This window comes from Oncorhynchus mykiss, chromosome 7 (genome assembly GCF_057628025.1).
Source record: "Oncorhynchus mykiss isolate SJ-2025 chromosome 7, ASM5762802v1, whole genome shotgun sequence".
Classification (NCBI taxonomy): Eukaryota; Metazoa; Chordata; class Actinopteri; order Salmoniformes; family Salmonidae; genus Oncorhynchus; species Oncorhynchus mykiss.
Window position 1 is genome coordinate 64,336,204 of NC_143028.1, and position 26,685 is coordinate 64,362,888.

At 44.3% G+C, this 26,685-nt stretch overlaps 1 protein-coding gene across 21 annotated transcripts in view; it reads left to right on the forward strand.

Annotated features, from left to right (window-relative positions):
- Positions 1–26,685, forward strand: part of LOC110529011 (pleckstrin homology domain-containing family A member 6) — a 237,392-nt gene that overhangs the window by 179,198 nt on the left and 31,509 nt on the right. For 9 of the 21 annotated variants that reach the window (XR_016497387.1, XR_016497388.1, XM_090241734.1 and 6 more), the window contains 10 exons: positions 1,145–1,314; positions 2,101–2,649; positions 2,846–3,356; positions 8,252–8,338; positions 14,196–14,264; positions 14,374–14,454; positions 16,625–16,774; positions 17,194–17,289; positions 19,731–19,842; positions 22,518–22,657. Coding sequence is in view for 18 of the 21 variants with exons in the window: in XM_090241734.1 (XP_090097860.1) it covers positions 1,145–1,314; positions 2,101–2,649; positions 2,846–3,356; positions 8,252–8,338; positions 14,196–14,264; positions 14,374–14,454; positions 16,625–16,774; positions 17,194–17,289; positions 19,731–19,842; positions 22,518–22,657 (1,965 nt within the window). In the remaining 3 variants the exon portion in view is untranslated. Of the gene's footprint in view, positions 1–1,144; positions 1,315–2,100; positions 2,650–2,845; positions 3,357–4,095; positions 4,320–8,251; positions 8,339–8,856; positions 8,911–14,195; positions 14,265–14,373; positions 14,455–16,624; positions 16,775–17,193; positions 17,290–19,730; positions 19,843–22,517; positions 22,658–26,685 lie in introns of those variants that run through there. The other 12 variants (XM_090241730.1, XM_090241727.1, XM_090241736.1 and 9 more) reach the window with 5 other exon arrangements.

A 26,685-nucleotide genomic window follows, 5' to 3' on the forward strand; every position in this document is an offset into this window, starting at 1 on the left:
ACCCTCTGCGTACCCCTCCAATGAAAGTGCTCTGACCTCTGAACTTTCACCTCTATAACCTCGGACCCTCACCAATTTCTCCTCTCCTTCCTCACTCCCCAAACTGCGAGGACCCCCGGGCTTAGCTGTCTTCCATTGTGCCTGTGTAGAGTTACCCAGATGATCTTGTTCCATGTAGGTAGTTTTCACCCTTTATTCACCCTTTCTCTTCTCCTTCTCCCAACTGCATGCTTACTCTGCTCACTGCATGGTGTTGGTCACTAACTGTTAAAGAGTGAGATGCTGGATTCACCTGGTTGGTTTTACTGTCAAGAGTCTGTGGATCCGGGCAATGTTTTTATACTACATATTATTGGGCTTTGACGTGTTGCAGGCAACATTGCAGGCAAGACACAATTGACTGATCTACAAATCACCTTTCATTATAAACAACTAGTTATTATTTTTTGTAGATCAGTCAGTCACAATTTATCCACAATGCATCACAGATTTGATAACTGCAGTGCCATCTAAAGGCTGGATACTCACAACTAACCTGGACTGTTTTCTGAGTAATCTAAACTGACTGTGGTTTGAATATTGTGACTATTCACCAATACATCAGTCAATTAAACATTTTGTGCAGTATTTGCTGATATTAGCAATACAACTATTTCATCTTACTTCACTATACTAGTCAAGCTGTGTACTAGTCAAGCTGTGTACTAGTCAAGATGTGTATTCGTCAAGCTGTCTATTAGTCAAGGTGTCTATTAGTCAAGCTGTGTACTAGTCATGATGTGTATTAGTCAAGCTGTCTATTAGTCAAGGTGTCTATTAGTCAAGCTGTGTACTAGTCAAGATGTGTATTAGTCAAGCTGTCTATTAGTCAAGGTGTCTATTAGTCAAGCTGTGTACTAGTCATGATGTGTATTAGTCAAGCTGTGTACTAGTCAAGCTGTTTATTAGTCAAGCTGTCTATAGTCAAGCTGTATTTGTTGATCATTGACAATTATTCAATGCAACATTAAAATACATGCATGTGTTTGAGACCTGTGACCATGTTTTTTTGCATCACAGCACAGTATGTGATGATGATGATGATGTTTCATATTGAGGAAGGCTCTGGCTAACACTGTGTCTCCTCTCTGTCTGTCTATTACAGGTTTGGTACGAGGAAGAGGAGGAAGGTGAGATTAAGGGCCACATTGTGTTCTGTATGCAGGCTGAACACGCAGGAACACGCACATACTACTTCAGCGCTGAGACTGCTGAGGAACAGGAGGAGTGGGTCGACGCCATGAACGAGGCAGTCCACATACTCCCTTCATGGAGGTACGCACACATAGTGTACAAGCACACACACACGCACACACGTAAGCAAGCACGCACACACACACACAAAAACACACACTCACAAAAACACACACACACACACGCACACGTGCACGCACGCACACACGCACACACGCACGTAAGCAAGCATGCACACACACACACACACGTAAGCATGCAAACACAGGCACGCAAACACACACACGTAAACAAGCATCCAAGCACACACGTAAGCACGCACACGCATGCACACACTCATACTCACGTAAGCAAGCATGCGCACGCACACACAAGCACGCACGCACACACACACACACACACACACACACACACACACACACACACACACACACATAAGCACACACACACAAGCACGCACACACGCACACACACACACAGAAGCACGCACGCACACACACACACACACACACAAGCACGCACACACACACAAGCACGCACACACACACACACACAAGCACGCACTCATGCACGCACACACACATACACACACACACACACACACACACACACACACACACACACACACACACACACACACACACACAACCCCTTAATGTATTGTAAGATCTGTTGAAAAATGTATTTTCATGTTAAAATATAAATATTATAATGTATATTACTGGCTTAATTCTTGCTGGAACCCAGAGTAGCTGCTGCCTTGGCATCTACCATTGGGGATCCATATTAAAATACAAATACACGTTCAAATACACACATACAAACACACAAATACACACACACGCTAACTCTCTCCCTTCTCCACAGGACCACCAACTCAGAGGCCACCACACCCACAGCGGAACTCCATGGTAACACCTTGGTAACCAAAGGACCTGAACCACACACCCAGACACACACATACATCGAGGACAACAGTCAGACGACGGACTTCCAAGACCCAGAGCCCGGACCACGAAAACCCGCCCATCACAAGGTCAACGGGGTCGATGCCATGGAAACGCCCCTTCCCTCCACCAGCAACTCAGAGCAGGAGGGGAGGATGGAGGGAGAGAGGACAGGAGGGCCTGGACCTGGGAGTGCACACCATCCTCATCACCAACCCAATGGGTTTGGCCCCTACGGTCCCCCAAACGGACCCCCCCAGGGTAACGGGCGGCCGCTCCAGGGACCTCCAGAGGGAGGGATGACAGAGGGGAGGGAGGTGAGGGAGCAGCCTGAGAATGTGGTGCTGAGACGGGGCTTTGTGCCACGGACGAACCCTGAGAGACAGGCCCAGAGAAAGAGCTCCATGACCCAGCTACAGCAGTGGGTCAACCAGCGCAGAGTCATGGCTGTGCAGGAGGACATGAACAGGTGAGAGAGAGAAAGAGGGAGCGAGAGAGAGGGATGGATGGGAGCGAGAGGATAGAGAGAGAAAAAGAGAGCAGGAGAGAGAGCGAGAGAGAGGAGGGGATGGGAGAGAGGATGAGTAAGAGAGCTGTTTTTGTGTGTCTACAACTACATGTCTCCCTTCAACCATCTTTCTGTCTCTCTCTTTATCTTCCCCCAGTACCTCCCGTTACTACACAGTGAACCGGGGTGTTCCAGCTGACTACTACAGCATCTACGGTAGCGTGGTGGGTGGTCCGGGCTACGTGGAGCAGTACCCCCTCTACCCCTTGGGCGTACGCCCTGACAGCATCTGCTCTGTGTCAGCCGTGGGCTACGACCGCCTGGGCCCCCCTCGCTGGACCAATGAGGACAAGAGATGCTCACTACGGGATGGACCCCCGCCCCCTCGAGACCCATACGGTCCCCCACCCGGCCCTGCCTATTACAACCAGATGGATGTAGCCCAGACCTCCATGAGGCGTCTCTCCATTCAGCCCAGGTCTAGGTCCGTCCCCAGGTCCCCCTCCTCATCCTCGGGTGGTCCCTGCTCACCCGGCCCTCATAGCTTTGCCTCGCCCATCCGCTCACCCTCGGCCCGGTTTGACAGAGGACCAAGCAGGCTACAGGAGGATGTGATCTACGCTGACCCCTCTGTGTACGGACTGAGGAGATCACTGAGCTCACCCAAGGTGAGAGGGGGGAGAGGGTGTGTGTGTGTGTGTGTGTGTGTGTGTGTGTGTGTGTGTGTGTGTGTGTGTGCGTGCTGTGTCAGGGTATGTTTGTTATGCCTGACGATCATTTTTGGGAAAAAAGACCAGATGGTAGATGTGTTACAATTTTCTACAATCACTTTGGCACAAATTTCCAATCCTTGAGGTCATTTTTCAGAACTCTAGACACAAAACTCAAAACGGTCATCACTTGTAACACAGTCTGTTCAATGGTCAAAACATTGCATTGTGCATTCATATCATTAAAGAAACCTTGCACATGCAGAATCATTTTTTCAAATATCTTGTTTATCATGAAATACCATAGGAACATTAATTTAGATCACCCACACACAAGATACTGATAGTTTCACTGTGTAGTTGTTTGTACAATCATTAAATATTCTAGTACCAAATATGTGATGTTTCATTATGGTACTACACATAAATACATCACTGTAAAATGACTAGTAGAGAGAATACAACAGACACAGTGGAATCATTTAACAAAATCTTAAATGTATTGATGAAATACAATAAAATCACAACATAGGTTTCTTTGAATCAAAGCAAAAATAATTAGCTACAAAAAATAAAAAACTACAGTAAAACGTCAGCTGCAGTGTTCCTCACTTGACTTACTGTAAAAAACAAAACAAAGAATTGATTACTGTACTTCTATATTTCCATCAACTCTGTCTTGTGGATTTGGCCACAGGTTCTCATCCACATCACAATGGATGTTTTCATTGGCCAAACATCTTGGGAAGAATCTTCGGGCAGGGTGAATCCAGGCCTGACACTGGTCTGCCGTGATGTCATTGCATACATCATCCATGGCCTGGAGAAGGGTGGCTTGTTCCTGAGGGCGCCTATCATATACCTTTCACCTCCACTTGGAGAAAAATGTCTCAATCGGGTTAAGGAAAGGAGAGTATAGGGGTAAGTACAGGGTGATAAATTGTGGATGGGCCTGAAACCATGCTTGCACCATTTGAGCATGGTAGAACCTGACATTATCCCACGCAATGACATAGGTCACGACAGCTCTACAGACCTGATTTATCTCATCAAGAAGGTTACACAAGGAGAGCTGCTTTATATGATCCAATACGAGGTTTGTGTCCCACCATGACATCAGCTCTACAGACCTGATTTATCTCATCAAGAAGGTTACACAAGGAGAGCTGCTTTATATGATCCAATACGAGGTTTGTGTCCCACCACGACATCAGCTCTACAGACCTGATTTATCTCATCAAGAAGGTTACACAAGGAGAGCTGCTTTATATGATCCAATACGAGGTCTGCGTCCCACCACACCGTCTTCCGATATAGCCGCACACATGGTGATGTTGGCCCCATGTTGTCCAGGTACTTGGTTGGTTGCCCGCTGGCCAATGAAATTCCTCCTTGTCTTGGCCAGGTTGAAGCCTGCCTCATCCAAAAATAGGAATTTGTGAAGGTTTTTATCAGCATCCAGCTCCATCACCCTCTAGAAATACATTTTGGAAAGAGAATTACAATGATGTAGAATTTTTCACAACAGGCATCAGGAACATACTCAGCCCTCAGTTGCTTCACTCTGTCTGCATTTCTTTCAAAAGCCACACGATATAGCTGTTTTTCTTTCAAAAGGCACGCGGTATAGCTGTTTTTCTTTCAAAAGGCACATGGTATAGCTGTTATTCTTTCAAAAGGCACATGGTATGGCTGTTTTTCTTTCAAAAGGCACATGGTATAGCTGTTATTCTTTCAAAAGGCACACGGTATAGCTGTTATTCTTTCAAAAGGCACACGGTATGGCTGTTTTTCTTTCAAAAGCCACACGGTATGGCTGTTTTTCTTTCAAAAGGCACACGGTATAGCTGTTATTCTTTCAAAAGGCACACGGTATGGCTGTTTTTCTTTCAAAAGGCACACGGTATGGCTGTTTTTCTTTCAAAAGCCACACGGTATAGCTGTTATTCTTTCAAAAGGCACACGTTATAGCTGTTTTTCTTTCAAAAGGCACACGGTATAGCTGTTTTTCTTTCAAAAGGCACACGGTATGGCTGTTATTCTTTCAAAAGGCACACGGTATAGCTGTTTTTCTTTCAAAAGGCACACGTTATAGCTGTTTTTCTTTCAAAAGGCACACGGTATAGCTGTTTTTCTTTCAAAAGGCACACGGTATGGCTGTTATTCTTTCAAAAGGCACACGGTATAGCTGTTTTTCTTTCAAAAGGCACACGGTATAACTGTTTTTCTTTCAAAAGGCACACGGTATAACTGTTTTTCTTTCAAAAGGCACACGGTATAACTGTTATTCTTTCAAAAGGCACACGGTATAGCTGTTTTTCTTTCAAAAGGCACACGGTATAGCTGTTTTTCTTTCAAAAGGCACACGGTATAGCTGTTATTCTTTCAAAAGGCACACGGTATAGCTGTTTTTCTTTCAAAAGGCACACGGTATGGCTGTTATTCTTTCAAAAGGCACACGGTATAACTGTTTTTCTTTCAAAAGGCACACGGTATAGCTGTTATTCTTTCAAAAGGCACACGGTATAGCTGTTATTCTTTCAAAAGGCACACGGTATAACTGTTTTTCTTTCAAAAGGCACACGGTATAACTGTTTTTCTTTCAAAAGGCACACGGTATAGCTGTTTTTCTTTCAAAAGGCACATGGTATAGCTGTTTTTCTTTCAAAAGGCACACGGTATAACTGTTTTTCTTTCAAAAGGCACACGGTATAACTGTTTTTCTTTCAAAAGCCACACGGTATGGCTGTTTTTCTTTCAAAAGGCACACGGTATAACTGTTATTCTTTCAAAAGGCACACGGTATAACTGTTTTTCTTTCAAAAGGCACACGGTATAACTGTTTTTCTTTCAAAAGGCACACGGTATGGCTGTTTTAGAGACCCCTGGTGCCTATTCAGCATGCGTGCAATTGTCGGCAAACTTATGGCTTCCACATTGTTGAACATGTCGTTATTGTTCAAGATGTGCTGCCAAATTTCTGTAAGGTGAATATCATTTCTGGCCTGAACCAAATTGACCACAGCCCGCTCTTGTTGGTCAGTCAGAATTCTGCCTCTGCGTCCCCTATTTGGCCTAGTCTCAATTCTGCAGGGAAAATTACAGTAAGAACACATTTAGTCACATCACCTACTCTGAGGTACACATTGGCATGTAGTATACAGTCATTTAACAATTGAGAGTAGCCTAATGTTTAGTGCATTCTGAAGACTTACTGGTTCTCATTGTGGAAAGTTCTGATGATTGAGGCCACAGATGATCTTCTGAGGTTCGGTTGAATCATTGTAGCTGCCTCAGTCATTGTCATGCCATGATTTACGACATGGTCTACAACTATTGCTCGGATTTCATTGGACACTCTTTGCTGTTGCTGCCGCTGTCTTGGTCCCTGGCCTTGTCCTCTACCACGTTCCCCCACACCTCTCAAACGAGGCCCACGACCACCTCTCAGAAGGGGTGCTTGTCCCCTGCCATTTGTTTGGCCACTATGTCTTCCTCGTCTTCCTCCTCTCACTGCTTGACCTCTGTTGTGACATGCATCACCTGCCGGCTCCATGTTATCACTATGTTGTTGTAGGTGGATACCACTCATTTCACTATATACTCATACCACAATGTGAAATCAATCATCAGTAACGAGTTGTCAGTATTGAAAAAGCAATTACAAGGGCCTGCATACATACAGTTGCCGGCCACTTTATTAGGTACACCTGCTTGTTAACGCAAATAGCCTGCTCCTTCGAACAGCAAATCATGTGGCTGCCTGCAACTCAACATATAGAGTAGAGAGCTTTCGTTATTGTTCGACCAAACATTAGATTGGGCAAGATGCGTAATCTCAGCAACTTTGACCGTGGTATGATTGTTGGTGCCACACATGGTGGTTCCAACATCTCAGAAACAGCTGCCCTCCAGCTTCTTTTTTTTTTACACACTACAGTCTCTAGAGTTTACAGAGAATGGTGCGATAAACATAACACATTCAGTGAGCAGCAGTTCTGTGGGCAACAACACCTTGTTAATGAGGAGAATGTCCAGACTCATTCAAGCTAACAGAAAAGCCACATGCTCAAATAACAGCCGTTTAAAACAGTGGTGTGGAGAAGGGCATCTCTTAACGTACAACACCGTGAATAATTCAGGCTGTTGTGGAGGCAAAAGGGGGTCCTAGCCAGTACTAGATAGGTGTACCTAATTAAGTGGCCGGTGAGTGCACTGTCAAATGTCAGTAATGTCAAATCTGAAAACATGGTTCGGAAAAGTGGTACATGGGACATAGAAACAGTGTCTGATAAAGAATGATGATGAAATATTACATCCATAGATAATGTAGTCCAATTGGTTCATGTTCCACGGTAATTGATGTCAATGGATCTCGTTATCCTGAAACTTTCATGATCTAAACATGGAATATTGTTCGTCAGTTTCCATAAAACTATACATTAAGAGTAATGCAACAGTTACTTATCATTTTGAGCAGTTGTATCAATTGATAGTTAGATCATTATAATGAAATTAATAGACAGTCATTTCAATTGTAATGTGTGAATTGCATTTTGAAATGGTAACACTGAGGTTAAGTTGTGTCATTTTGAACAGGTGATTTTAGTTCAATGAACAAATGATCTTAGCTTTATGTGTATTGTATCCAAGCAATTGGAAAAAGTGTTAGTTTTGAAAAATGTGCATTTTGATCATCGGATGTGAGTTCTGTGTCTTGAGTTTTGAAAAATGACATCACGGTTCTGAAATGAGTGCCAAAGTTATAGTAAAGATGTGTAATTTGTGAAGATTTTTCTTTGTGTTGCTAACCCAGTGATCATAGAACATCCCGGTTATTTCTCTTATTTCAGTATGATTACCCTGGAGACAGGAGGTCGCTAAGCCAAGGAATGTACCACTACAACTACCCTGCCTCCCCCTCTCTCCACAGCAAAATGGTACGTCCTCCCAAAGCGTGTTACACTATCAAGAGACACAGACCAATGAGTCCAATGTCAAGTTTGTGAGACACTTGACTACAGCCCTCACACACACCTACACGAGCTTAGCGGGAAAATTGTCCTCGACAGCTACCTGTGCTTAAAATAAGATCAGCAGTGTCTCTAAAGGTATGTTATAGGTGTGCTTCACTGCTGTATCTGGTGTGAGTTCATATGTCTGTCCAATCTTTCTGTCTTCTCTCTTTCTGTCTTCTCTCTTTCTGTCTATCTTTTGTTTTGTCTCTGTCACTCTTTCACTCTCTCTTTCTCTGTCTGTCTGTCTCTTTCTTTATTTCTGTCTCTGTTACTCTCTCTTTTTCTCTACAAACACAACTCTCTCTCCTTGTACTCTTTGTCTCTGCGTCTGCTGGTGCCACTGATGCTGTTGCTACTGGTTTCACTGGTTTCTCTGGTACTGGGTCTTGCACTGTCCTCGTCCTTGTCACTGCTGCTGTCACTGCTGCTGCTTGTATCAGGAGGACATTTTAGACTTGCAGCTCCAGAGAAACCTGGAGTACCTCGATCAACAGGTATGTGCCGTAGGCATCTCTGAGCACAGCTCTACCACTACCTCTACTCATGCACATGAACACTAACACACCAAACAAAATTCAATGTATTTTACACATACGTGCTATGTCACAATACATTGTAAAAGCTAGGTAACTAACAAATGACTTGGAAACAACGTTGATTCAACTAGTTTGTATCCAGTGAGAAAGCTTGGTAACTTATAGTGCCTTCGGAAAGTATTCAGACTTGGACTTTTTCCACATTTTGTTACGTTACAGCCTTATTCTAAAATGGATTGATTTTTTTTTCTCATCAATCTACACCCAATACCCCATATTGATAAAGCAAAAGCAGGTTTTTTAGACATTTTAGCGAATTTATATATTTAAAAAAAAAAACGGGATTGTGAGATTTACATAAGTATTCAGACCCTTTACACAGTACTTTTTTGAAGCACCTTTGGCAGCGATTAGAGCATTGATTCTTCTTTTTTATTTATTTATTTTACCTTTATTTAACCAGGTAGGCAAGTTGAGAACAAGTTCTCATTTACAATTGCGACCTGGCCAAGATAAAGCAAAGCAGTTTGACAGATACAACAACACAGAGTTACACATGGAGTAAAACAAACATACAGTCAATAATAAAGTATAAACAAGTCTATATACAATGTGAGCAAATGAGGTGAGAAGGGAGGTAAAGGGTGTGACGCTACAAGCTTGGCTCACCTGTTTTTGGGGGGTTTCTCAGATTCTTCTCTGCAGATGCAAGCTCTGTCATGCAGGATGGGGTGTTGCTGCACAGCTATTTTCAGGTCTCTCCAGAGATGTTCGATTGGGTTCAAGTCCGGGGTCTGGCTGGGCCACTCAAGGACAGTGAGAGACTTGTCCCGAAGCCACTCCTGTGTTGTCTTGGCAGTCTGCTTAGGGTCGTTGTCCTGTTGGAAGGTGAACCGTCACCCCAGTCTGAGGACCTGAGGGCTTTGGGCCAGGTTTTCATCAAGGATCTCTCTGTACTTTGCTCCGTTCATCTTTGCCTGGATCCTGACTGGTCTCCCAGTCCCTGCCGCTGAAATACATCCCCACAGCATGATGCTGCCACCACCATGCTTCACTGTATGGATGGTGACAGGTTTCTTCCATAGGTGACTCTTGGCATTCAGGCCAAAGATATCAATATTTATTTTATCAGACCAGAGAATCTTGTTTCTCATGGTCTGAGAGTGTTTAGGTGCCTTTGGCAAACTCCAAGCGGGCTGTCATGTGCCTTTTACTGAGGAGTGGCTTCCGCCTGGCCACCATAAAGGCCCGATTGGTGGAGTGCTGCAGAGATGGTTGTCCTTTATCGTTCTGGAAGGTTCTGCCATCTCCACAGAGGAATTCTAGAGCTCTGTCAGAGTGACCAGCGGGTTCTTGGTCAGCTCCCCAACCAAGGCCCTTCTCCCTTGATTGCCCAGTTTTGCTGGGCAGCCAGCTCCTGGAAGAGTCTTGGTGCTTCCAACCTTTTTCCATTTAAGAATGATGGAGGGCCACTGTGTTGTTGGGGACCTTCAATGCTACAGACATTTTTTGGTTCCCTTCCCCAGATTTGTTCCTCGATTCAATGCTGTCTCGGAGCTCTGCGGACAATTACTTTGATCTCATAGCTTGGTTTTTGCTCTGACATGCGCCTTATATAGACAGGTGTGTGCCTTTCCAAATCATGTCCAATTAATTGAATTTACCACAGGTGGACTCTAATCAAGTTGTAGAAACATCTCAAGGATGATCAATGGAAACACTCTGAATACTTATGTAAATAAGGTATTTCTGTTTTTGCTTTTTCATTATGGCGTTTTGTGTGCAGATTTCTGAGGATTTTTGTTTATTTAATACATTTTAGAATCAGGCTGTAACATAACAAAATGTGGTAATGTCAAGTGGTCTGAATACTTTCTGGAGGCACTGTAGCTACTGAGACCAAAAAGGGTGGGGAAGGTAGAGTCTAGACATATTGAGAACATGAGAATAATTACATTTGGATCACCCATAAACTGTTGGTTACACTAAACCCCTCACAAAGTGTGGTTGACAGCATTTGTGTGATGTTTGCCACAGCATTCAGATGTATTGTCGTGTGGAAGATGTATTGTCCATGTTGTCCACACTGCTACCTGCTAAAAACCTGTTGTTTCTCACAACCACATTCCAGATTCACTCCCACTATTACCCTCTCTCCACTGTCTCACTGTCACTGACTGCTTACACCTTATGGTTATGACCAGTCTCTGGTAATGCAGTATACACACCCCATCAGATCTACAAGTACTGGAACTCTTTTTTCAACATTAAACACAAACAGAAAGTTGTCTCTTCGATTTAACCAATTTGATTCTCAAATTCAAATTAGAATAGAACCACACTAGTCAGGGACTGTTACTGCGGCCAAGCTCCTGTCTTTACTGTGACAACCAGGAGAATGATGGATAGTGTGTTTCGCCCCAGGTGAGCGATGGAGATCACCTTGTCGGCATGGTAACCAGAATGGTGGAGCAATCCTCCTCTAGAGCAAATCAAGTAAGAGTAAGAGAGGAGAGAGTGTCCCAGAGAGGCAGGTTTCAGCAAGACCCACAGGCCCCACAGTGGTCCCCAAATTATTTTCTTTCCACTGGGACCCACCTAAAGCCTTTCAACTTTTCGCATGAGTCATCATGGAAATACAAATAGTGTTTCTAACCATGACCCAGTCACGCCATAACCCAAAGGAAGGAAACATTACCACTCAAAGACCCCTATACCCTCACAATATTCCCCTTCCCCTAATATGCATTTCCAAGATGTCTGGATCATTGTAGCACAGGTTGTTTGCCTTGTAGCCACATGGTTTCTGGTATCAGAGTATAACTCCTTGTGCAGGCTCTCTCTTTCCGCAGAGGTCAACTACTGCCCTCTTCAGGGCTTTTCTAGTCACTAGTGATTTAGGGCGTGGGGCTCAGGTGTAGTCTAGACAGAATCAAATCAAATTGAATAACATTTTATTTGTCATATGCGCCGAATAGGTCTCATAGGGCTGTGCACAATTGTCTGGGTTAGGGGAGGGTTTGGCCGGGGTAGGCCGTCATTGTAAATAAGAATTTGTCTTTAACTGACTTGCCTAGTTAAATAAAGGTTAAAAAAATAAAAACAACAATGCAGTTCAAGAAAGAGCTAAGAAAAGTTTTTAATAAATAACCTAAAGCAAAAAATAATAAAAAGTAACACAATAAAATAACAAAAACGAGGCTATATACAGGAGGTACCAGTACCGAGTCAATGTGTGGGGGTACAGGATAGTTGAGGTAATTTGTACATGTAGGTAGGGGTGAATTTACTATGCATAGATAATAAACAGCGTGTAGAAGCAGTGTAAAAACAAATGGGGGCGGGGGGGTCAATGTAAATAGTCCAGGTGGCCATTTGATTAATTGTTCATCAATCTTATGGCTTGGGGGTAGAAGCTGTTAAGGATTTTCCCCTCCCACTCCATAGTCTCCCGCAAGCTCTACACAGCCCAAGCCTACACACCCCTATTCTAGCATGTGGCTTTTAGATGCTAGGCTCTATCCACAGAACTGGCTTTTGGTTTCTTTGTCTTACCAATTCATTTGCGATTTTAGTTCTCCATGTTGCTTCACAGTGCTTTATGTTTCTTTGTCTTTCCATCTGTGTTCTATGTCATATCCTGTCTTGTGCTGTAGCTTAATAGTGTGTCAGTGCTTTACAACATCCCCAACCACCCTCCCTCTTTGTTGTACCCCTCTTTCTCCACTGTGATGTCATATCCTCCTTCATATACCATCCAATCACAGTCCCCCATAAGGACATAGATCAGTGTTTCCCGACCTTGGTCCTCAAGTACCCCCATCAAAACACAGTTTCGTTGTAGCCCTTGACATACAAACCTCAATCAACTCATTGAGGGCTTAATGATTAGTTGACAAGTTGAATCAGGTGTGCTTGTCCAGGGATACAATACAAATGTGTACTGTTGTGTGTACTCAAGGACCAGGGTTGGGAAAACTGAAATAGATGACCTGGATATGACCTTTGACATTTTGACAGAGGGGGTAAGCATTCCAGTTCACCCTACTGCAGGGATCATGAACTGGATTCAGCCGCGGGCCAATTATTTCTTGAGCGGATCGTTAGGGGGCCAGAACATAATTACAAATAATAAGTAGAATGCAAACTGACCGCAAGAAGCCCAAATGTGTAGGAATACATTTGATAAGATTTCCAGGGCCTCCCGAGTGGCACAGCGGTCATTGCAGTGCTTGAGGTGTCACTACAGACCTGGGTTTGATCCCAGGCTGTGTCACAGCCAGCTGTGACCGGGAGACCCATGAGGCGGTGCACAACTGGACCAGCGTTGTCCGGGATAGGGGAGGGTTCAGCCGGCTGGGATTTCCTTGTCCCATTGCGCTCTTGTGGCGTGCCGGGTGCTGGCAAACTGACTTCTGTCGCCAGCTGGACTGTGTTTCCAGCCAACACATTGGTGTGGCTGGGTTAAGTGAGCAGTGTGTCAAGAAGCAGTGTGGCTTGGCAGGGTTGTGTTTAGGAGGATGCATGACCTTCGTCTTTCCTGAGTCCGTAGGGGAGTTGCAGTGATGGGACTAGATTGTATCTACATATTGGGGAGAAAAAGTAAAAAAATAAATAAAAAAATCCAAAATGAAAATCACTTGGAGCTGATTTGCTGGTGTCTTTAGTCTTTTACGTCCAACATGAAAAAATATAAAAAATTGGTGGGCCAAATAAAATATGCAGAAAACTTGGGGGGGGGCAAATAAAATCACCTGCAGGCTAAATATACTATGCATGTACTACGCACATGGTATGGTATGGTGTTGTTATTACTTGTTCTATTCTGTGCTACACCCTTGATAAAATGTTGTTTACAACTGGGTGAGTCTGGGCCATTCCTACTGTATGGCTCACGGAAGACTTCTGTAAAATGATGTGTGTGTTGTTTACAACTGGGTGAGTGTGGGCCATTCCTACTGTATGGCTCACTGAAGCCTTCTGTAAAATGATGTGTGTGTTGTTTACAACTGGGTGAGTGTGGGCCATTCCTACTGTATGGCTCACTAAAGCCTTCTGTAAAATGATGTGTGTGTTGTTTACAACTGGGTGAGTCTGGGCCATTCCTACTGTATGGCTCACTGAAGACTTCTGTAAAATGATGAGTGTGTTGTTTCATTAACCATTGGTCCACAAAGGATTAGTTTGATTAGGATCTGGTTGATATAATGTAAGTATTAAGAATCCTGTCTCTGTTTTCCCAGGTGCCTCCATTCCATGACCCCTACAGGGAGCTGCACCCTACACTGAAACTCAACGAGATGGAGACCAGCGTAAGGCCCTGTCCCTCCATCAAACTGTCATATAAACAGCCTCAACCTTCAGCCACCTCAACCTTCAGCCACCTTACTCGCTCTCACCTTACTCGCTCTCTCTCTCTAGAAACTTCTGGGTCGTCTGTGTGAGCAGAACAGGATTCTAAAGGACCAGGAAGCAGTGGTCCACAGGCTGAGGATGGACAAGGTAGATAGAGAAGTTTTACCACTAAAATCTTCCCCTCGTACTGTGCCAGCTCCAGCATTCTAAACATGTCAAAGTCCAGGCGAGTCCAGCTGAAGACACCGCATGTCTATTGGTATATCCTTTTACGAAATGTATTGTATTTATTTATTTATAAGGGACAATGCACATTAATCAACATCAATTTTACAATAATGCAAAATCCATGTAAATGTGCCAAGGTTAGCCAAAAGCTCATTTGCAACTGTTGTCCCTGGGCAGGTAAGGGCCTACACAGCCACTATACAAATACTCACTAAAACAATACAACATACAAATACATTACATTCAACAATATATAATTCTAACAACAACCTCAACTGTTATCTTACATGAGGAACCACAGATAACTCGTCTACTGGTTTGGATAGATTTGAGCAACAATCAGTGCAACTTCTCAAGTCCATGGGCATTGCATTCCAGTATTCCAGTATATTGTAGCTCTAACAGAGAAGGCCGATTTACCAATTTTACTGTGTTAAAAAGGGACAACACAACCCCCTCGAGTTACTGTTCTTGTTATCCTGGAGGGGCTTTCCTTGGGTATGATATGCCGGTTTAGGTGTGGAGGGGCTTTCCTTGAGAATGATATGCCGGTATAGGGGTGGAAGGGCTTTCCTTGAGCATGATATGCCGGTATAGGGGTGGAGGGGCTTTCCTTGAGCATGATATGCCGGTATAGGGGTAGAGGGGCTTTCCTTGAGCATGATATGCCGGTTTAGGGGTGGAGGGGCTTTCCCTGAGCATGATATGCCGGTATAGGGGTGGAGGGGCTTTCCTTGAGCATGATATGCCGGTATAGGGGTGGAGAGGCTTTCCTTGAGCATGATATGCCGGTATAGGGGTGGAGGGGCTTTCCCTGAGCATGACATGCCGGTATAGGGGTGGAGGGGCTTTCCTTGAGCATGATATGCCGGTTTAGGGGTGGAGGGGCAAGAACATGCAGAATGTTAAAGACCAGGCTTGCATCGACATAATACTTAAACTATCCTGACTAAATAAATGATGTTTGTAAATTATATGACAAAGGTGACAAATGTTTGGTTTGTTATCAAAACTCTTAAGTGTTTGTTTGTAGAGTGATTCAATTGGTTTCAGAATAGTAGCTCCTGCTTGTGACCAGCATGTGAGGCAATATCTCAGGTGTGAGAAGATCACAGCATGCATGTATAGTTTGGCGTTCTCCAGAGGAAGGAAAGGTCTTACAAACCTAAAGTTGAATAATCCAATCTTGACAGTGTTAATCACCTTCACATGTTTCTTAAATGTCAAGTTGGAGTCCAAAATGATGCCGAGATACATGAAGTTAGATACAACTTTCTGATTCTCCCCATTAACAAGAACAGCTAGTTGCCTCCCGGGTGGCGCAGTGGTTAAGGGCGCTGTACTGCAGCGCCAGCTGTGCCGTTCGCACCCAGGCTCTGTCGTAACCGGCCGCGACCGGGAGGTCCGTTGTCGTCCGGGTTAGGGAGGGATTGGTCGGTAGGGATCTCCTTGTCTCATCGCGCACCAGCGACTCCTGTGGCGGGCCGGGCACAGTGCGCGCTAGCCAAGGTTGCCAGGTGCACGGTGTAGCCTCCAACACATTGGTGCGGCTGGCTTCGGGGTTGGATGCGCGCTGTGTTAAGAAGCAGTACGGCTGGTTGGGTTGTGTATCGGAGGACATTCAGCCTTCGTCTCTCCCGTACGGGAGTTGTAGCAATGAGACAAGAGAGTAGTAGTTACTACAACAATTGGATACCATGAAATTGGGGAGAAAAAAGGGGTAAAAAAATAAATAAAAAATAAATAAAAAAGAACAGCCAGTTGGGAAGAATCAATTGATTTCTTAGAGAAGTCGATTTGTTAAAATTACATTTGAACCCTTTGACCTCTAAATACAAATACAAATGCAGGCAAGAATTAGTCATTCATTTAGAAACATGTAACATAGCTAGTTGTTAACAACTAGTTGTCTATTTTTTGAGTGTACATACATAACTGTATTTTCTGCATACATAAAGTTAGATACAACTTTCTGTATGTTAACTTGTGGGCAAGCAAGTGGGAGATCATTTATATAGATGGTAAACAGAACTCCATAAAAGTAGCCAACCCATGGTCTGACATGTCCGATGTTACCTGCTGTTCCCAGGACAGCCTAGAGGGTGCGCTGGTGGCCACACACCAGGAGATGGAGCTGTACCGGGGTCAGCTGCTGGCTGCAGACAAATTACAGCTGAAGAAGGAGACACTGCAGAACCAGCTCATCAACATCAGAGGAGAACTCTCCCAGGCATCCAGCGTAAGAAAAACACATAGCCAGGGATAATTCATGATAATCCATAGTGATCCATTAGATATCATCTATAATCTATAGATCTATAAAGGAGATCCCTTTAAGGTATCCTGTATAAATTACATGGGGGATGAATCTAAAATATGACAACATCTCATCTATAAGATCTGATCACCATCAGAGGACAACTCTCCTACTCCAGTGTGATAGATATTGTATGGTTGCTTTAGAAAGTGACTATAAGGCTGGATGGAGGCTTCAGCATACAGTCAGGGTTTTTCATGCGTATGAAAAACTGTGCCTATTGCCACACCCACCAACCAAGCCTCTTTTTGATTTAGGAAAAACACGGATAGTGTTCATAGTTCCAGGGTCTAAGTGTGTGTTCCAGGATCTGAGTGTGTGTTCTCTCCCCTGCTGTCCAGGTTCTGACCACCAGTCGGATGGAGTTTGAAGCTTTGGAGGACGAGGTCAATGCTATCCATGGAGACCTGTGGGAACAGCTCAACACAGGCGGGCAGGTACATTGGCCACTTAATCTATGACCCACCTAAAGCTTCTGATGTTTTATTGTAGCGTACAAAGTTACCAAAACCTGTGTTTCTAACCAGTCGCTAGTCGAACACTGAATATGAAGCTTTGAAAGGAAATTACTAGAATGGAACTCTAATCTCTAATCTCACCTGCTCATGAACACACCTGTGTGGTTCCATTTTAAAGTTTCTATTGCTGTATGTTGGCTAATTTCCAGTCACTTACCACAGTGTTATCCTAGTTTGCTAATAGGTGAGTCCAACCTTTCCTCCTAATCAGTCATTTAAACCGAATATGAATCACTCATCAACAATAAATTACCACAAACATTAATTTTCATCATGTCCTATTTATCATCATACTTCTGATGATATCACCTAGAATGTATAAAGTACAGGCGTGGCCAAAAGTTTTGAGAATGACACAAGTATTAATTTTCACAACGTTTGCTGCTGAAGTGTCTTTAGATATTTTTGTCAGATGTTACTATGGAACACTGAAGTATAATTACAAGCATTACAAGTGTCAAAGGCTTTTATTGACAATTACATGAAGTTGATGCAAAGAGTCAATATTTGCAGTGTTGAACCTACTTTTTCAAGACTTCTGCAATCCGCCCTGGCATGCTGCCAATTAATGTCTGGGCCACATCCTGAATGATGGCAGCCCATTCTTGCAAAATCAATGCTTGGAGTTTGTCAGAATTTGCTGGGTTTTGTTTGTCCACCCGCCTCTTGAGGATTGACCACAAGTTCTCAATGGGATTAAGGTCTGGGGAGTTTCCTGGCCATGGACCCAAAATATTGATGTTTTGTTCCCCGAGCCACTTAGTTATTACTTTTGCCTTATGGCAAGGTGCTCCATCATGCTGGAAAAGGCATTGTTCGTCACCAAACTCTTCCTGGATGGTTGGGAGAAGTTCTTCTCGGAGGATGTGTTGGTACCATTCTTTATTCATGGCTGTGTTCTTAGGCAAAATTGTGAGTGAGCCCACTCCATTGGCTGAGAAGCAACCCCACACATGAATGGTCTCAGGATGCTTTACAGTTGGCATGACACAGGACTAATGGTAGCGCTCACCTTGTCTTCTCCGGACAAGCTTTTTTCCGGATGCCCCAAACAATCGGAAAGGGGATTCATCAGAGAAAATTACTTTACCCCAGTCCTCAGCAGTCCAATCCCTGTTCCTTTTGCAGTCTGTCCCTGATGTTTTTCCTGAAGAGAAGTGGCTTCTTTGCTGCCCCTCTTGACACCAAGCCATCCTCCAAAAGTCTTTGCCTCAATGTGCGTGCAGATGCACTCACACCTGCCTGCTGCCATTCCTGAGCAAGCTCTGTGCTGGTGGTGCCTTGATCCCGCAGCTGAATCAACTTAAGGAGACGGTCCTTCTTCTCAACAATTGAACCGCTCTCCTTGAAGTTCTTGATGATCCGATAAATGGTTGATTTAGGTGCAATCTTACTGACAGTAATATCCTTGCCTGTGAAGCCCTTTTTGTGCAAAGCAATGATGACGGCACGTGTTTCCTTGCAGGTAACCATGGCTCACAGAGGAAGAACAATGATTCCAAGCACCACCCTCCTTTTGAAGCTTTCAGTCTGTTATTCGAACTCAATCAGCATGACAGAGTGATCTCCAGCCTTGTCCTCGTCAAAACTCACACCTGTGTTAACGAGAGAATCACTGACATGATGTCAGCTGGTCCTTTTGTGGCAGGGCTGAAATGCAGTGGAAATGTTTTTTGGGGATTCAGTTCATTTGCATTTCAAAGAGCGACTTTGCAATTCATCTGATCACGCTTCATAACATTCTGGACTATATGCAAATTGCCATCATACAAACTGAGGCAGGAGACTTTGTGAAAATGTATATTTGTGTCATTCTCAAAACTTTTGGCCACGACTGTACAGTCAACCTGCCCCATTAAATACCTGTCTGCCCCCCTCCTCTCCATGGAGTTTCACCTGGCTCATAGTGGTGAACTGTTAAGTGAATGTCCATAAGAGTGCAGTGTCTGTGATCCACTCAATAAAACTGGGTTGTTTTCATTAGGAATGAAACAGAAGCAAACGGGCCAAAACGGGAAGGGGGGACCTGAACTTGTCCAATAAACAAAAAAACATGTTTAGGTTTTCATTTGTGAAATTGTTGCTACATTTTGTTATAGTGTGACCCTGTTGTTTTCTTAGACAATAAGGCTACCTGGTGTCACTCTCTCACACTACCTCTGGTCTTATAGCTGCCTCACTGCTGCTACATCACTCCCTGACTTGTTTTCTAATAGAAGACTACAATAACAACAAGTTATTAACATTATTACATCTATTCAGTATTATACTTCAAATGTTCTTCTCTCCTCTATCCTTCTACAATCACCTTTACTTCCCTCATCTTCTCTACATACTCCACCCCTTCTCTCCTCCATCAGAGTGAGATGATCCACAGACACATTCAGAAGGAGTTCTGGAGAGTTCAGGATGTGTTGGAGGGACTCCACAAGAGCAACCTTTCCAGAGGCACAGACACAGCCAAACACCGGGGTATGCATGCACCTCACAGTAACATAACCTACAGTATAGTCGTACATGCAGTGCTTTTGGAAAGTATTCAGACCCATTGACGTTTTCAACATTTTGTTACGTTACAGCCTTATTCTAAAGTTGATTCAAATGTTTATTTTCCTCATAAATCTACACACAATACCCCGTAATGGCAAAGCAAAGACCTTTTTTATGTTATTTTAGCAAATGAAAATTTAAAAAAACTTTAAAATACTATTTACGTAATTATTCAGGCTCTTCACTCAGTACTTTGTTGAAGCTCCTTTGGCAGCGATTACAGCCTTGAGTCTTCTTGGGTATGACGCTACAAGCTTGGTACACCTGTATTTGTGGAGTTTCTCCCATTCTTTTCTGCAGATCCTCTCAAGCTCTGTCAGGTTGGATGGGGAGCATCGCTGCATAGCTATTTTCAGGTCTCTCCAGAGATCAAATCAAATCAAATGTATTTATATAGCCCTTCGTACATCAGCTTATATCTCAAAGTGCTGTACAGAAACCCAGCCTGCGGCTGGCTTCCGGGTTGGATGCGCGCTGTGTTAAGAAGCAGTGCGGCTGGTTGGGTTGTGTATCAGAGGACGCATGAATTTCAACCTTCGTCTCTCCCGAGCCCGTAAGGGAGTTGTAGCGATGAGACAAGATAGTAGCTACTACAACAATTGGATACCACGAAATTGGGGAGAAAAAGGGCTAAAAAAAAAGGATTCCATAGCCGCAGGCAGAACAGTTGAAACTGGAGCAGCAGCACGGCCAGTTGGACTGGGGACATCAAGGAGTCATCATGCCAGGTAGTCCTGGGGCATGGTCCTAGGGCTCAGGTCCTCCGAGAGAGAGAAAGAAAGAGAGAAAGAGAGAATTAGAGAGAGCATACTTAAATTCACACAGGACACCGGATAAGACAGGAGAAGTACTCCAGATATAACAAACTGACCCTAGCCCCCGACACATAAACTACTGCAGCATAAATACTGGAGGCTGAGACAGGAGGGATCAGGAGACACTGTGGCCCCATCCGATGATACCCCCGTACAGGGCCAAACAGGAAGGATATAACCCCACCCACTTTTCCAAAGCACAGCCCCCACACCACTAGAGGGATATCTTCAACCACCAACTTACCATCCCAGAGACAAGGCCGAGTATAGCCCACAAAGATCTCGGCCACGGCACAACCCAAGGGGGGGGGGGGGGGGGCGCCAACCCAGACAGGAAGATCAAGATATTGGATTGGGTTCAAATCCGGGCTCTGGCTGCGCCACTCAAGGACATTCAGAGACTTGTCCCAAAGGAAGCCACTCCTGTGTTGTTTTGGCTGTGTGCTTAGGGTCGTTGTACTGTTGGAGCAGATTTTCATCAAGGATCTCTCTGTACTTTGCTCCGTTCATCTTTCACTCAATCCTGACTATTCTCCCTGCATCTGAATAACATCCCCACAGCATGATGCTGCCACCACCAGGTTTCCTCCAGATTTTACGCTTGGCATTCAGGCCAAAGAGTTCAATCTTGGTTTCATCGGACCAGAGTCCTTTAGGTGCCTTTTGGCAAACTCCAAGCAGGCTGTCATTTGGCTTTTACTGAGGAGGGGCTTCGGCCCGGCCATTCTACCATGAAGGCCTGATTGGTAGAGTGCTGCAGAGATGGTTGTTCTTCTGGAAAGTTATTCTATCTCCACAGAGGATATCTGGAGCTAGAGTTGTTTAGAGTGACCATCGGGTTCTTGGTCACCTCCCTGACCAAGGCCCTTTTCCCCGATTGCTCATTTTAGCCGGGGCGGCCAGCTCTACGAAGGGTCTTGGTGGTTCCAAACTTCTTCCATTTCTTCATTTCTTCTTCATTTCTTCCATTTCTTCAATTCTTCAATGCTGCAGACATTTTTTGGTGCACTTCCTCAGATCTGTGCCTTGACACAATCCTGTCTCGGAGCTGTTCGGACAATTCCTTCGACCTCATGGCTTGTTTTTGCTCTGACATGCGCTGTCAACTGTGGGACCTTATATAGACAGGTGTGTGCCTTTCCAGATCATGTTCAAACAACTGAATATACCACAAGTGGACTCCAATCAAGTTGTAGAAACATCTTAATTAAGGATAATCAATGGATACAGGATGCACCTGAGCTCAATTTTTCGAGTCTTATAGCATAGGGTCTGAATTGTTATGTAAATAATTTATTTCTGTTTTTTATTTTTAATACATTTGCAAAAATGTCTATAAAACGGTTTTTCGCTTGGTCGTTATTGGGTGTTGTGTGTGAATTGATGAGGAAAAATGTTTACTTAATCCATTTTAGAATAAGGCTGCAACCTAACAAAATGTGGAAAAAGTCAAAGGATCTGAATACTTTCTGAATGCTCTGTACAGTAATTTCCACTTACTCTATGTTTTTTTCTATCTGTCTGAACTGTAGCTGAATCTCTAGCTGAAGTAGATGATAAATGAACGAATAGGAGTATATCGATGAAGAGTGTTCTGCATGCATTTCTAACTCCCTCCCTCTCCTCTATCTCTCTCTCTATCTCTTTGTCTCTCTGTCTCTCTATCTCTCTTTGTCTTTCTGTCTCTTTGTCTCTGTCTCTCTGTCTTTTTGTCTCTATCTCTCTCTCTCTCTCTCTGTCTCTCTGTCTCTCTATCTCTCTGTCTCTCTGTCTCTCTGGCAGTGGCCAGTGGAGCATCAGGTTCTTTTAGCACCAATAGTCCTGACAGTCCCATGAGCTCAGTAAGCCTCACCAGTCCACTCAGTCCCTTCTCCCCAGTGCTCTGTTCGCAGGCCTCCCCCTCCAAACAACTGGGTCCGGAGGTAAGCATCGCGTCCTCTTACTATCCACGCACCCACCTGGGTCCCCACCCAGGTCCTCCAACTAACACCCACCTGAGTCCTCAACGTAACACCCAACCATGTTTTGATCTAAATGCCCAACTGAATCTAACACTCAACCAGGTCCTGATCCAAATAGACCAGTCTCTGAACCAAACATCCATCTGGATCTTGACCCAAACACCAAAAACCCTCTAATACACTCCTTACCTTGTACCCATCCCAGGCCCCTCAGTCCTGAAACACAGTGCCAGGTCCTGTACTTAGGCACCCAGTCCCATCCTGAACTTAAATCCCTACCTAACACCCAAACAAGTCCTGAGCCAAGTAGGCACACTTGTCTTGAACCAAATATCCACTGGGTCCTGAGCCAAACTCCCACCCTAGCACTAGCCAAGTCAACCAGCTAGCCCCTGTAGAGAGTACAGACACCAAGCAACATGCACAACCGCACACCTCCCAAGCCAACCAACATGACCTTAGAAACACAGTGGACACCTAACCAAATCAAAATGATTTATATAGCCCATCATACATCAGCTGATATCTCAAAGTGCTGTACAGAAACCCAGCCTAAAACCCCAAACAGCAAGCAATGCAGGTGTTGAAGCACGTTGGCTAGGAAAAACTCCCTAGAAAGGCCAAAACCTAGGAAGAAACCTTGAGAGGAACCAGGCTATGAGGGGTGGCCAGTCCTCTTCTGGCTGTGCCGGGTGGAGATAATAACAGAACATGGCCAAGATGTTCAAATGTTAATAAATGTCTAGCATGGTCAAATAATAATAATCACAGTGGTTGTCGAGGGTGCAGCAAGTCAGCACCTCAGGAGTAAATGTCAGTTGGCTTTTCATAGCCGATCATTAAAAGTATCTCTACCACTCCTGCCATCTCTAGAGAGTTGAAAACAGCAGGTCTGGGACAGGTAGCACGTCCGGTGAACAGGTCAGGATTCCATAGCCGCAGGCAGAACAGTTGAAACCTGAGCAGCAGCATGGCCAGGTGGACTGGGGACAGCAAGGAGTCATCATGCCAGGAAGTCCTGAGGCATGGTCCTAGGGCTCGGGTCCTCCGAGAGAGAGAAAGAAAGAGAGAAAGAGAGTTATTAGAGAGAGCATACTTAAATTCACACAGGACACCGGATAAGACAGGAGAAGTACTCCAGATATAACAAACTGACCCTAGCCCCCGACACATAAACTACTGCAGTATAAATACTGGAGGCTGAGATAGGAGGGGTCAGGAGACACTGTGGCCCCATCCGATGATACCCCCGGACAGGGCCAAACAGGAAGGATATTACCCCACCCACTTTGCCAAAGCACAGCCCCCACACCACTAGAGGGATATCTTCAACCACCAACTTACCATCCTGAGACAAGGCTGAGTATAGCCCACAAAGATCTCCTCCACGGCACAACCCAAGGGGGGGCGTCAACCCAGACAGGAAGATCACGTCAGTGACTCAACCCACTCAAGTGACGCACCCCTCCTAGAGACGGCATGAAATAACCAAACACAGACCCAACACTAACATCAACCGCCAGCACCAGCCAAGCCATCCAGGCAGTCCTTAGTGACAGTGCACAGCCACACAGCCACCAAGCCAACTCTGGAGTTCCACTCCCCCATTAAGCCAGCCAGAGCTCCACTCACTCACCCACCCACCCTGCCAAACTGACCAATCAACAAGCTCCTACAGGCAGTAACCCACCAACACACCCAGCTAGCCAGTGAGCTTGCCTTTCAGCCTAAACAGCAAGCCATTGGCTACTGGAAAGATCTTCTCCCAGAACCACCTTCCTACCAAGCTAGCTACCCCGACTTCCTCAGTTACCCACCTTAGCGCACCCACCTGACATTCCCTGAGACTCAGTACTCATTTTCCTGCCAAAACTCCTGTCTTGATAGCCAGCTAGCCTATAGCCATAGCTCAGAGCTCAGTACACACTCCCTGTCACCTTGCCCCGTGTCCAGGGCCCTCAGTCCTGAAACACAATACCTTGTCCTCTGCTTAGCCACTCAGTCCCGAGAACGACCCCTTCTTGTGCCCACCCACTCACCTTCCCCAAAAACCAGCTTGATCTTAGTGACGGTGCTTTCCTTACATCCCAGACCCCGGTACCATCCCAGACCCCGGTAAAACCACACACCCCGGTACCACCACACACCCCGGTACCACCACACACCACGGTACCACCATACACTCCGGTTCCATCACACACCCCAGTACCACAGCCATCCAAACATCAGGCCTTGGGCTAGACTCAGTGTACTTGCAGACCCATCTCTTGACCTGGTGGACTGTCCTGTAATATTTAAGATGTTTAAGGTGGGTTGCAGCAGTTGTAACCCACACCAGACAGACTTGATACAATAACAGTTCTAATGTGATGTTATACTTACTGTATTATGATGATGCAGCTTATAGTACTTTGTTTTGCCTATAGTAAGAAGCAAAGCTAGAGGTTTGAAGCAGAATGTGTTATGCTTTCTGAGGTAAAGTATATAGCTGAGGGTGACTAATGGTCCTGGTCAGTAAGTGGTTAATCAAGTTCTGTATCCAGCAGGGTCAGGGAATCCTCACTGACATTATCAGAGAAAAAGGAGTCAGCAGTTCTCAGCCTGCATAACATGTCATTAAATAATTATGTATAGTGTCATGTCAACATCAATAAGCTCTTTCTCTGCCAGAAATTATGAGGTCAAAAAAGTTGTGTGTAGCACTGTCTCCCTTATGGAATCAGATAAGAAACCAGACAGACCTGTTACTGTAAATTATTTATAGAAACCTCATTGGGAGGTGGAGCAGAAACGTGACAAATGTTCTCCTTTTCCTTCATGCCATCTCTCACTATGTGGAACATGGTACTTAGTGGTGGGTCATTCCATGTCATTTAAGCCATCTCACCCACCAGGTTGTTAGATTGGTTATTTTCATCAAAGGAAATTGGTTTTCTACACAAAGTTGCAAAGAAAATGTTGTGATCCATTTAATAACCCCAAGAGGGATAAAAGGGGGACTTAGCCAACGCCAATGGGGACACCTAGTCTTACTGGTGTCCGACGAATAATTAAAAAGACATTACAGACAAAATTCTTTACAATTTACATAAATTTAAAAACATTAACATGTAGTGTGTGTGCATCTATCAGTTCCACATACAGTGGGGCAAAAAAAGTATTTAGTCAGTTCTCCCACTTAAAAAGATGAGAGAGGCCTGTAATTTTCATCATAGGTACTCTTCAACTATGACAGACAAAATGAGAAAAAAATCCAGAAAATCACATTGTAGGATTTTTAATTAATTAATTTAATTTTTCTTCAAACCAAGCTGCTTACCTATTGCAGATTCAGTCTTCCCAGCCTGGTGCAGGTCTACAATTTTGTTTCTGGTGTCCTTTGACAGCTCTTTGGTCTTGGCCATAGTGGAGTTTGGAGTGTGACTGTTTGAGGTTGTGGTCTTTTATACTGATAACAAGTTCAAACAGCTGCCATTAAAACCTGTCTACGATATTGGTTCCCAATTGGGAATCAACCCTCCCACGTTCAGCTGAAACGGTGGCGCATGGAACGCAAAAATATTCTTAAAAATAGTTAACCTCCACACATTAACAAGTCCAATAGCTCAAATGAAAGATAAACACCTTGTTCATCTAGCCAGCAAGTCAGATTTCTAAAATGTTTTACGGCGAAAACATAGCACATATATATGTCAAACCACCACCAGACACAGCTCATTTGAATAGCCAAAACATGCAATCAACAAACGCAGGATTAAAAAATTAATCGTTCACTAACCTTTTGAAAATCTTCATCAGATGACAGTAATATGACATGTTACACAGTACATTTTTTTTTTCAATAATATGCCATTTATATCCATAAATGTCCATTTACAGTGAGTTCACGTTCAGAAATTACTCAAAAATGCCCGCAGGAAATCTAGGTAGCGCGGCAAGATAACAGACATCATAAACTTTGACTAAATATACATGTTCTACATATAGTT